The following is a 12,414-nucleotide window of genomic DNA, read 5'->3' on the forward strand; positions in this document are numbered from 1 at the left end:
TATAAACTGTACATTTTTATGACATTTACATGGTTCAAATTGGAAATTGGTTAATTTTAACTATATAATATATATTTATTTTCAGTCCCTCCATGTTTTTTCGAGTATAATGGTTCTTGGGGCAAAAATAAAACACAAAAACTTAAGCAAAAACGCCATAAGTATTCAGAAAATCAATCACAAATAATTAATTTAGGCCGCAAAATATATTAAAAAACAGTCAATATACAATATCATTATTTTTTTAAACATAGCCCGTATTATTGTTCCTTTCATTAAACTGCTATATATCACGTTAGTAAAAGAAAAATTCAGTAAATCATTTCATGCTGCGGCTCCTTTAAATGCTCTGACGTCAGAGTTACAAAACGCAAACATAAACACGGGCCTTTAAAGAGACTGTATGTTTGACAGATCCGGCGAAAGGCACACGGATCTGAAGTTATGCCAGTCTGTCGTCGAGGATTTTTATCGTGTTATGTTTCATAATGTCTCCTGCAAACGCCACGATGCATGACGAGACCGACGCCGAGTGAGTATTGATAAATATTCATATACATACATTATAAACACTTGATGTCCGGGTCGCTATTGTAACATGAAGTTTCCTTGTATTATCGGATACACTGTATGTACGTTTAACATATTATTATGACTGTTTCAGGATGCCATGAATGTTTGTAATAAAGCAAGAGAATAATTCAGACATCTTCGGTCAATGTGACTTGTTGGATGATTTCATAACGTTATGCTAAGTCACGCTGAGGTGTTACATTACATCATATGGCTGTGACCATAGACGGTTTTTAACTTTACTTTTCCGATTTCATTATTAGTGTTGCTTTTTTACATTTTGATGGTAATATGACCTTATATATATATATATATATATATATATATATATATATATATATATATATATATATATATATATATATATATATATATATACATATATATATATACATATATATATATATATATATGATGTTAATGTGACCTTATATTTATAAGTTAATGTATAAATTACTATCATCAAAATTATAAAATATATATTCACGTGCTCTGTTCTGTGGACCAAATGAACGGAAATTATTTTGCTGCTGATGTGAAATCTATTTATGCCAATCATGTTTAAGTGTACAGACCATAAACATAAGAAACATTATATAATTCATTAAAATTTATGATTAAAAATACCTATTTAAATGCCGTTTTGTTTTATTTTTTCCCATGTGAATATAACAATTCAATTTAAATATTAATAGAAACTTTAATAGCTTCTTTAATAACTTTAATAACTTTAATAAACTTTAATAGAAAGTTAATAGCTTATACAGTTGAAGTCAGAATTAATAGCCCCCTCTTTGAATTTGTTTTCTTTTTTAAATGTTTCCCAAATGATGTTTAACAGAGCAAGGACATTTTCACAGTATGTCTGATAATATTTTTTCTTCTAGCCGACATAAATCAATTAAGACTTTCTCCAGAATAAAAGCAGTTTTAAATTTTTTATGAACCATTTTTAAGATCAAAATTATTAGCCCTTTTAAGCTTTTATTTTTTATTTTTTAAAGTTTACAGAACAAACCATCGTTATACAATTTCTTGCCTAATTACCCTAACCTGCGTAGCTAACCTAATTAACCTAGTTAAGCTTTTAAATGTCACTTTAAGCTGTATAGAAGTGTCTTGAAAAATATCGAATAAAATATTATTTACTGTCATCATGACAAAGATGAGATAAATCAGTTATTAATTTGTTGAAATCTTCTCTCCGTTAAACAGAAATTGAGGGGAAAAAAATAGGGGGGGTGGGGGGGCTAATAATTCTGACTTCAACTGTATTAATAACAATTTACACATTTAAAAAATAAATGTAAACGGCCTAAATAGATTTCATGTCAGAAGCAAAGTAATTTCCATTAACTTGGTGCACAGAATAGAGCATAGGTGAAGATATATTTTATAATTTTGATTATTCTATCATAATGTATACATTATTAGCTTGTTATTGCTTATAGCAGTGTAAATAAAAAAAATACGACTAAACTTTAGGATTAAGAAGTGCTAATGGCAGCTTCAATTCATATATTGTACAACACAGACCATACATAAACAAATAAAGCTACACTTAAAATAAAATATGCATTAATCTGACTCATTATTAATAATATTTTTGATGTATTATATATTAAAGTATATATATTTATATATTCAAGTAATATGTATTAAAGGCTAAAATGTTTATCAATTTGTGTAACCAATTTCTGTAACCTGTTTGTATATTTTTGTAACAATTATTAAAGTAATAAAAAAAAAAAACCAAAAAAAATCTGTATTATGTATTAAAAGCTAAATTGTTTATTAATTTGTAACCTTACATAACATAATAATATTGAAGTGCTAATATAACTTTGCATCATCTACAGTACAGCACTTTTCCTTTAAAATAACGTGCGGCTCCTATCATGACGTATACTGTACCTGTATTTAATATTCTGCTGTGTGCTTGGGAGTGAATTCTGCCCACAAGGCATTATTATTAACCCTGGGTTTATTACCGGCAGGTGACAGGCTTATACTGTGTATAAAGGCAGATGACGTAACGCAGTATGTACTGTACACAGACGGATGAGTCTCATAGAGCTTCCTAATACTCTCTCCATTCAGTCACTCTATATTTCTCTGTTTGTTTAGGTCGACTTCTGGAAACTGGTCCTGGTGGCCCTCTTGGAGACCCACATCCATGTCCTTATTAAAAAGCGCAGAGGCTAAAATCCTGGCCTGTAAGATCATGGCTGTCATTAATTTACTTTACTTTATGTACACTTTATTGTCTGCAAAGAGGTTCTGGACAGAAATTTATATTGGACACTGGCATACAACCTAAACACATTGCATTAACTCATATGCGCACACTGACCTACAAAACATATTCCAGCTAAAGGATTTGATTTCAGACAGTCACGCTAATGGAATAAATCACCTTTTGTACGTAATTCTCTTTTTTGCCAATGGTGTACGCAGCCCCCACCCTGACCGAAGGGTCACAAAGCAAAAATGAAGGGGATGAGTCTGATCAAACTACACCACAGAGGCCTTTTGTTTTAATGCTAACTTACCACACCATGAAACAACTATGTTATATGTTAAAATACCTTCAACCAAGGATTGATAAACCAGCGTTACACCCAAATTTATACTTAAATTGCTTAACTTCCTGAGTAAACCAAATGCTGTCTTGCTTTCTTGTGTATGTGGGGTATTTGATGTATAGAAATGTCATGGTGTACTTTTTTTTACTTTATGTTTTAATATATGTCCAGGTATCCGGAATGAAGTTTGGTCCAGATTCGTCACTTTGCCAAATCAAACCAGAATATGGACCCTTAAAGTCACCAATAAGACTGCGCGAAAACAGAAAGAACAAGGTAGAAATTACAGTCGTCTTCATTTGTATAACCTCAATGCTGAAAAGTTAAGAAAATGCAATAAGAAGAATATGCAACTTTTTATTAACTAACGTGAACAATTACCAGTGTTTTCACCAACAAACTTAAACGGATAGTTCCCCAAATAAATGTAATTATTTACTTACCCTTAGTTTATTCTTCCTAAACAATTTGAGTTTTTTTTATTATTCAGTTGAACAGAAAAGAAGATATTTTGAAGAATGATGGAAACCGGTAACCGTTGACTTCCATAGTATTAGTTTTTCCTGGATGTCAATTATTACAGATTTCTAATATGGTGGGTCACGTCGATCACTCAACGCAGAAGTATAAACCAGCCTTAAGTTATATCGTTTAAGTCATTTGGGATGCAGTGACATGCAGTCAAATATTTAGCTGAACAGATCCACAACTTTTGATGCTTATGATCATAAAAGTCCTTGTGCTGCAGGTATAAGGAGGTTTGCTGAAGGTGCAGCTGCTGTGCAGTGCTGGGTTTGCGTCGTTAATAAACTATGACAGTTCGCGTTCATTGAACAGTGAGAATGATTAATAAATCTATATGAAGCAGTCACTTAAGTCATGTCTCGTCTTCAGTTTCGGGCTCTGGTGCACTTTGCACTCACACTACAAGTGTACCGCACCAAAGCCCAACTGAACCGTACTCTGGCACACCTCGAGCCAGGACCAGGGCCAACTGAACCACATAATATGTTCTTATTAAATGTCTGGTTAAAGAAACAACTTTTTTTTACCATTGAACACAATATTCGTTTTTATTTTAAGAAACACATCTGCTAAAAAGACTTCCGTTTTGTTCTTTAGTTTAAAAAAAACAGATTTCTTTACAACTTAAAAAAGCATCTATGAACATTTTTCTTTTCTTGGGATATAAAGTAAGCCACTGTACTGTTCAGCTCTATGGCATGCTTGGATGTTGGTTTATAAGGGATTTGTTTTTTAAATGTTTTCTAAATCGTGAGCTGACCAGTAACTTTTAATGTGGAGGCTCCTTTTCTGCTGGAGATACTGTTGCCCTAAAAAACTAAATAAAATATTCATTAAAAAATAACTTCCATATACTGTATATACCTCAGGATGTTTTCCAGTACTGGGTTGCAGCTGGAAGGGCATCCGCTGTGTAAAACATATGCTGGAAAAGTTGCAGGTTCACTCCATTGTGGCGATCCCTGATGAATAAGTGTCTAAGCAGAAGGAAAATGATTGAATCTACCATAGGAACATTATAATAGATGATTTTAGCAGTTTTAAAACCTTGACTTTTCTAAACCGCTGAAACCTTAAAACTGGTTATCACTCCATGCCTACTGCAGTTCCATCTTGTTTAGAATGTAAATGTATTTCATTAATTTTTTTTGGTTGTATTTCACACATAAGGAGATTGTCAGATATTCTACATCTGTCTCTCTCTACAGCCGCTCAGACACCGCTAGTGATGGTCCACGGGTTTGGAGGAGGTGTTGGACTCTGGATTCGTAATCTGGACGCATTGAGTCGTTCTCGACCTGTTTATGCCTTTGACTTGCTGGGCTTCGGCCGCAGCTCTCGGCCCTCGTTTCCAGCTGACGCCTCATTGGCTGAAGAGCAGTTTGTCTCCTCCATAGAGCAGTGGAGAGAATCAATGGGCCTTGAGCGCATGATCCTATTGGGCCACAGTTTGGGCGGTTATCTAGCAACATCCTACACCATCCAATACCCAGAAAGGCATGTTAAAAAAACCTTCTTCTATAAACTTATTAATAACAACTTATAGTAATAGCTGTCATCTATTAACATAAAATTAGTTTATTGGAAATTAAATGTCCATTTTAACACTTATATGTATAAGGACTCTTAAAGCGCACATGAACCTGAACCGGCAACCATTTTTAGTTTGTTTTCATATTGTCACGCAGTTCCTAGAGAAACGGAATATTAAATGACAAAACAGTGGGCGTGGCTTGTTTTGTGTGTGTGATATCTGTTGTGTTTTGATCCGCTAGAGTGAGTCACCTGATCCTGGTGGACCCGTGGGGTTTCCCTGAGCGATCTCAGCCTCAGGTACAGGGGTCAGCAGGTCAGGGGTCAGAGGTGAAGAGGGTTGGACCTCCACGCTGGGTGAAAGCACTGGCTTCAGTCTTCAGTTTCTTCAATCCACTCGCCGTCATCAGAGCAGCAGGACCCTGGGGTGAGAAGAACATGACAGTGACTGGAAAAAAATACACTGATGTGTGTTTACTATATCCTGACTGAATTCAAAAACATAAAACGTATAACCTAAAATTAATAATCTGCAGGTCCAGGACTGGTGAATCGGTTTCGTCCCGACTTCAAGAGGAAGTTTGAGGATCTGTTTGATGACGACACCATGACACAATACATTTATCACTGTAACGCCCAGAACCCCAGGTACAGTACAGTCATATTAGATTAGATTAGATTAGATTCAACTTTATTGTCATTACACATGTACAAGTACAAGGCAACGAAATGCAGTTTAGGTCTAACCAGCAGTGCAATAGCAGCAAGTGCAGGATACAGGTATAAGTTATAAAGTGCAGTTATAGAAAAACTATGGTGATATTTACAGATGGATGTACTATCAACATTATATACAGGTTGTATTAGATATGAACAGAGATTTGCATAAATGAATATATGTACAGGATGCTATTAATAATCAGGAGTGGCAGATAGATAAACATAATTACAAATTACAAATGTCCATGTGCTGTGGGTATGTACAATTCAAGTAAATGAATCAGTGCAATGAATATGTGCAAACTTTAAATGTGCAAATGTTAAATAGTGCAGTGATTGTGAGGAGTATAAGTTAGAGGAGTGTGGGGGTGTATTGGGGGGGCAAAAGAGTCAGTGAGGGGCAGAGTTCAAAAGGGAGACAGCTCTGGGGAAAAAGCTGTTCCTCAGTCTGCTGGTTTTTGTCCGGGGGAGCCTGAAGCGCCTGCCGGAAGGCAGGAGAGAGAACAGTCTGTGAGCAGGGTGAGAGGTGTCCTTAAGAATACTGCGTGCTCGGCGCAGACAGTGTTTCTTCTGGATGTCCTCAATGGCTGGCAGTGTAGTCCCTGTGATGCGTTGGGCAGTTTTCACCACCCGCTGCAGTGCCTTACGCTCAGCAACAGAGCAGCTTCCATACCAGACTGTGACGCAGTTGGTCAGGATGCTTTCTATTGTGCAGCGGTAGAAGTTCACCAGGACGGCTGATGAAAGCTGGTTCTTCTTAAGTTGCCTCATGAAGAATAGGCGCTGATGAGCCTTCTTGACCAGGCTGGAGGTGTTGGTGGTCCAGGAAAGGTCCTTTGAGATGTGGGTCCCCAGGAACTTGAAGGATGAGACAGGCTCAACGGCCATCCCATTAATGTGGATGGGATCATGCGAGCCTGTTCGTCCCTTCCTGAAGTCCACAATGAGCTCCTTGGTCTTGTTGGTGTTAAGGAGCAGATTATTGTCGGTGCACCAAGTGGCCAGATGCTGTATCTCCTCCCTGTAGGCAGTCTCATCATTATTGCTGATTAGACCAATCACTGTGGTGTCATCTGCAAATTTGATGATGGTGTTGGATCTGTTCACAGGCCTACAGTCGATGGTAAAAAGGGAGTAGAGGAAGGGGCTCAGCACGCAGCCCTGTGGTACACCAGTGTTGAGTGTGACGGTGGTGGAGCAGATGTGGCCTGATCTAACATTCTGAGGTCTGTTAGTCAGAAAGTCCATAACCCAGTTGCAGAGAGACGCGTTGATATCCAGGTCTCTGAGTTTGATCAGTAGCTTAGAGGGTATGACAGTGTTGAATGCTGAGCTGAAGTCAACAAACAGCATTCGTGCATAAGTGTTTTTATTGTCCAGGTGTGTGAGGACAGAGTGCAGTGCTATGGAGACGGCATCTTCTGTGCTCCTGTTGCCACGGTAGGCAAACTGATGTGGGTCCAGTGTGGATGGCAGAGAGTCTTTCAGATGTGCCAGGACCAACCGCTCAAAGCACTTCATGATGATGGGTGTGAGTGCTACAGGGCGGTAGTCATTCAGGCATGTTGGGCTGGAGTGTTTGGGCACCGGCACAATAGAGGTGGTTTTAAAGCATGTTGGCACAGTTGCTAGGTTAAGTGACAGGTTGAAAATGTCTGTGAACACCCCAGCGAGCTGTTCTGCACATCCTTTGAGGACGCGCCCAGGGATACCGTCTGGTCCAGCAGCCTTACGCACATTGATCCGACTCAGTGCGGTGTAGACTTCTGAGGAGGTGAGTGTGATAGTTGAGTGGTCGGTTGAGGTAGTGTTCCTGGTGTAGGGTTCTGTATTGTCTCTTTCAAAGCGGGCATAAAAGTCATTTAGCTCGTTCAGGAAGGAGACATTTGTGGCTGTGGGGGTGGACTGGCTGGGTTTGTAGTTGCTGATGGCCTGGATGCCCTGCCACATGCGCCGAGGATCAGAGTTGGAAAAGTGCTCCTCTAGCTTTACCTTGTAGCAGTGCTTGGCCTTTTTGATGCCCCTCTTCAGATTAGCCCTGGAAGTGCTGTAGGCCTGTGCATCCCCTGATCTGAATGCAGTGTTGCGTGCCTTCAGCAGGAGGCGCACCTCCTTGTTCATCCATGGCTTTTGATTTGGGTATGTGGTGATCTGTTTCTGGGTTGTAACACTGTCTATGGTGGTGTTGATATATTCCAGAACAGAGGAAGTGTAACTGTCAATGTCTGTGTGAGAGCCACATGTGGCCTGGGAAGCAAACATACTCCAGTCTGTGTGTTCAAACCTGTCCTGGAGTGTGGAGTCCACCCCCGCTGGCCACACTTTGATGGTCCTTACTGATGGCTTCACACGGTTGACGATGGGTGAGTATTTGGGGGTGAGAAACAAACAAAGGTGATCTGATTGACCCAAGTGGGGGAGGGGGGTCACAGCATATGCTTCAGCCATGTTTGTGTAAACTTGGTCTAAAGTTTTGTTTCCCCTTGTGTGGCAGAAAATGTTCTGATGGAATTTGGGGAGCACTGACTTTAAGTTTGAGTGATTAAAATCCCCCGCAACATTAAAAGCAGCCTCCGGGTGAGCAGTCTGTTGTTTGCTGATGGCTGCATGAAGTTCATTCATAGCAAGCTTGGCATCAGCGTCGGGAGGGATATAAGCGGCAGTTATTATGGTGGAGGTGAACTCCCGTGGCAGATAAAACGGTCTACATTTAACCATTAGAAATTCCAGGTTAACAGAGCAATGTCTCCCAACGACGACAGAGTTTGTGCACCAAGCTTTGTTAATATAAATGCATAATCCTCCGCCTCTGGTCTTACCGGAGTCATCCGCCGTTCTGTCTGCTCGGAATGTTTGATGCTCCGTTAGCGATATAGCGTTGTCTGGTATCCCGCTGTTTAGCCATGTTTCTGTGAAAATCATGACATTACATATTAATATTGGCTTTCTAGCTATGCATCCTCTTGCATCTGTAAAAGCAGTTGTGTGTGCTGTTCTCTGTTCCACTCAGTGGTGAGGTGGGTTTTAAAGCCATGTGTGAGTCTCTGGGCTGGGCGAAGAGGCCGATGGTTCAGCGAGTTCATCTGCTGCCGCCGTTGATGCCCGTCAGCCTGCTGTACGGCTCGCTCTCATGGGTTGACAGCTCCACCGGGAACACCGTCGCCCAGATAAGAGGCAAAAGTCCCACCAGCGTCACAGTGAGTCTCAAATCACAGCATGTGCAAGGAAGTAGCGATGCACCGATCCAGACTTTTCATTGCTAATTTTACTGTATATTTTTTTCAAGCAAATTCAGGGCTCTTTTCTTCTTCTGCATTCTTACAGGTTCATTTTCACAGTGTGGCAGATGACATATTTACATACACCATCATATTATATCAGATGCTATTTGTTATAGCATTGTTATTTATTAATCTATAGTATAGTATTCCCAAAGAAACACTTTGATGGCTTTTTAAATATGAAATGGTTTTAATTGCTTGTATTGTGCACTCATGAAGTGCTTATCAAATATCCATGAATTTTGTTTTCTTCCACTGCCTAAAAATTAAAAGAAATATGCAGGTTCCTTATTTAGAAAGGTAAGTTATTATTACAGCAACAAAAATCAAGCAGTTTCATACACTTTATCCAAAGTTAAGCACTTTTTAAACCTTGAAAAACCTTACACTAATATTCAATCATTGTCAAGGATTTCCAGCACCCTTTCGAACCCTGCAAGTTGCCTGGGTTCTGAAGTTTTCTGAACGTTTTTGTCCTTATAGATATTTTAATAAAACCTGCCATGCCTATATATACACAAAAAAACATGCAATAATATATTGCAATCTTAATTAGCACACACAGAAATAAAGCAACGTTTACATATCAGAGTCATTAATCTTATTGGCTCAGCATCATCTGTCGACAGTGGTGATATTTTTAACAGTACGGGCAGTGTGTGGACGACCACTCCCCGCCACAGCACATACTGATCCAGTTTGATCAATTTTCGCCAACAAGTAATTCAATCGTCCAACTTTTGTTCAGTTTTTAGACAGAAATTCACAAAGAAAACGTGGAACACTGTAGCCTTTCAGTTTTCCTAAACCTTTGATCAAACTCATCTTTATTCAACACTTTTTATTTAAGCTTTACGCAGCTAAAAATAAGTCAGCATTATGCCATCATCAAGGAAAATAAGTAAAGGGATTATTTAGTGAGCGATATGTAGTTATTTTTAAATTCTGAACATATACATGAACAAAGTGTTTATTTGCGTTATCACAGGCTGAATCTGCAGTGATTTTATTAGAAATAAAAGGAAACCGCTGCACTTTAATCACATATAGTAACTTGGACAGTTCATGATTTCAATTAGATTGTAAAATTTCTAAATATAAAGTAAAAACTTGATCTGACTTTAGCTAAGTGAATTATGCTACACAAAACAACTGTATAAAGCATATACTGACTAAATCAAATGCGAATTGACTCTCTGCCAGCAGGTGGCGCTTATAGAACAGCAGGAATCAGTTTCCCTACTGCAAGCAAAGCATAACTTAACAGAGATCATTTGAAAAGCAAACACAATCTGAAGTTTTCTGTAAGTGTTTTTCTTATAGATATTTTAATGAAACCTGCCATGCCCAGTTTGATATTTAGGAGTTTCAACCAATATGTTATGTAATAGTTTTTCATATAATCCACATATTGAATTAACAGATGATATAGTGAACAAAGCCCTTATGTTGTAAATTTAACCTAGTAAACGGAGCTTTAGATAGACATTCAATGATGAATTATGTTTTTCAAAAGATAAGCTTTTTAATGTTTAGTTTTTTTTCCTTATCAAGCCTGCATTTGTTTGATCCAAAAGACAGCAAAAACATTACCATTTTGAAATATTTTACTATTTAAAATAATTCATTTTATATTTGATATACATGTTGTAAAATATATTTTATTCCTTTGATTTTTTTTTTTAAATACTTTTGTAGCATCATTACTCCAGTCACATAATCCTTCTGAAATCATTCTAATTGGCTGATTTGCTGCTCAAAATTGTATTATTATTATTATTATTATTACATTGAAAACAGCCGAGTAGAATGTTTTCTGGGTACATAGTCCTGAAGAACACCATTTATCTAAAAATCGAAATCTTTTGTGGCATTATAAATGTCTTTAAATGTCTTTTAAATTACATTTTATATTACCCATCCCCCCCCCAACCAAAAAAAACAAAAAAACAAAACAAAAAAAAAACAACATACAGACTCCAAACTTTTGAAAAATTAGTATAATAATTATTAAAAAAAATAAAATAAAATAAAAATACATTATTATTATTAATAAATGCTGATCTCTGGATCTTTCTGTTCATCAGAAAATCCAGAAAAAAACTGTTAATAATTATAATAATGAACATCTGAATATTAGTATCATTTCCGAAGGATCGTGTGACTGGAGTAATGTTGTTAAAATTCAGCTTTGAAATCACAGGAATAAATTATATTTTAAAATTAATATTTTAAACAAAAAACACTAACATTTATTTTAAACAGTAAAAATATCTGTACATTTTACTATTTTCGCACTGTTAACTGCAAATTGCAGTTGTACAGCTTTGCTCTATATTCAGCATCTCTGTCCTCTGTTATTACTGTTCACACACTTTATTTGTACTTTAAATGATGTACTATACCATGTACTATGACTAAATTTATTTATTTTATTTATGTTTTAATCAGCAACATTGGCTACATTCAAGGCAAAACCTATACTAAATATGCAATATATACTGTAACATGCAATCATATCGGTTTCTTAAACATTCATTGTACTAAAAAAAAACATACACTGAAAAGGGTCATATACTGTACAATCTTTTAGGTTGATTAATGATAAATATTCTAAACTATGACTAAATTAAACCAAACAAAAAAATGACAGCTGCCAATTCTGGCCACTCGATCGGTGCATCTCTGCAAGCAAATACATATTTTAAATTCAGATTGGACTTTTTTTTAAAACATAATAATCAATGGCTTTTCTCTCTGCAGCTGATTGAAGATGCTTCCCATCACGTCTACGCTGACCAGCCGGAAGAGTTCAACAGAGTGGTTGAGAATATCTGTAATGTGGTGGACTAAAAATGATCAGACGGGCTGCATATGTGCATTGTCCTGTGTTTGTGGGATCAGACTCATAGAGACATTTACAGACAAAGCTGTTCTCAGAGCTTGTCCATTCATAATCTAGTTTCACTGTTTGTGGCCTTTTAACGTGGAAAGGCGCAATGATTGTACTGCAGAGTTTAATGGAAGCTGGTATTTGTATTTCTAACCTCTATTTTATCAGACGTCTTTTCAAGCATGGACTGATCAAGTCATGCAATCAGTTAAAGAATGCATTGACAATGCTTAGACAGTCATATTGACTAAACAAAGTTTGTATTTTATAATGGGCACAACTCAATTACATTGCTGTACCTTTA

General features: G+C 37.1%; 1 protein-coding gene across 2 annotated transcripts; it reads left to right on the top strand.

Moving 5' to 3' along the window:
• Positions 1-364: 364 nt before the first annotated feature.
• abhd4 (abhydrolase domain containing 4, N-acyl phospholipase B) lies at positions 365-12,414 on the top strand. 2 transcript variants are annotated; one of them, XM_056476955.1, is made up of 9 exons: positions 365-532; positions 2,571-2,613; positions 2,701-2,789; positions 3,330-3,434; positions 4,892-5,180; positions 5,459-5,643; positions 5,753-5,864; positions 8,947-9,133; positions 11,981-12,414. In XM_056476955.1, the coding sequence occupies exons 1-9, from the start codon at positions 514-516 to the stop codon at positions 12,068-12,070; spliced, it is 1,119 nt and encodes a 372-aa protein (XP_056332930.1). In that variant the 5' UTR covers positions 365-513; the 3' UTR covers positions 12,071-12,414. The 2 variants fall into 2 exon arrangements, with proteins under 2 accessions (XP_056332930.1, XP_056332939.1); XM_056476964.1 differs by lacking the exon at positions 2,571-2,613.

The sequence above is a fragment of the Danio aesculapii genome, chromosome 2, assembly GCF_903798145.1.
Source record: "Danio aesculapii chromosome 2, fDanAes4.1, whole genome shotgun sequence".
NCBI classification, from domain to species: domain Eukaryota; kingdom Metazoa; phylum Chordata; class Actinopteri; order Cypriniformes; family Danionidae; genus Danio; species Danio aesculapii.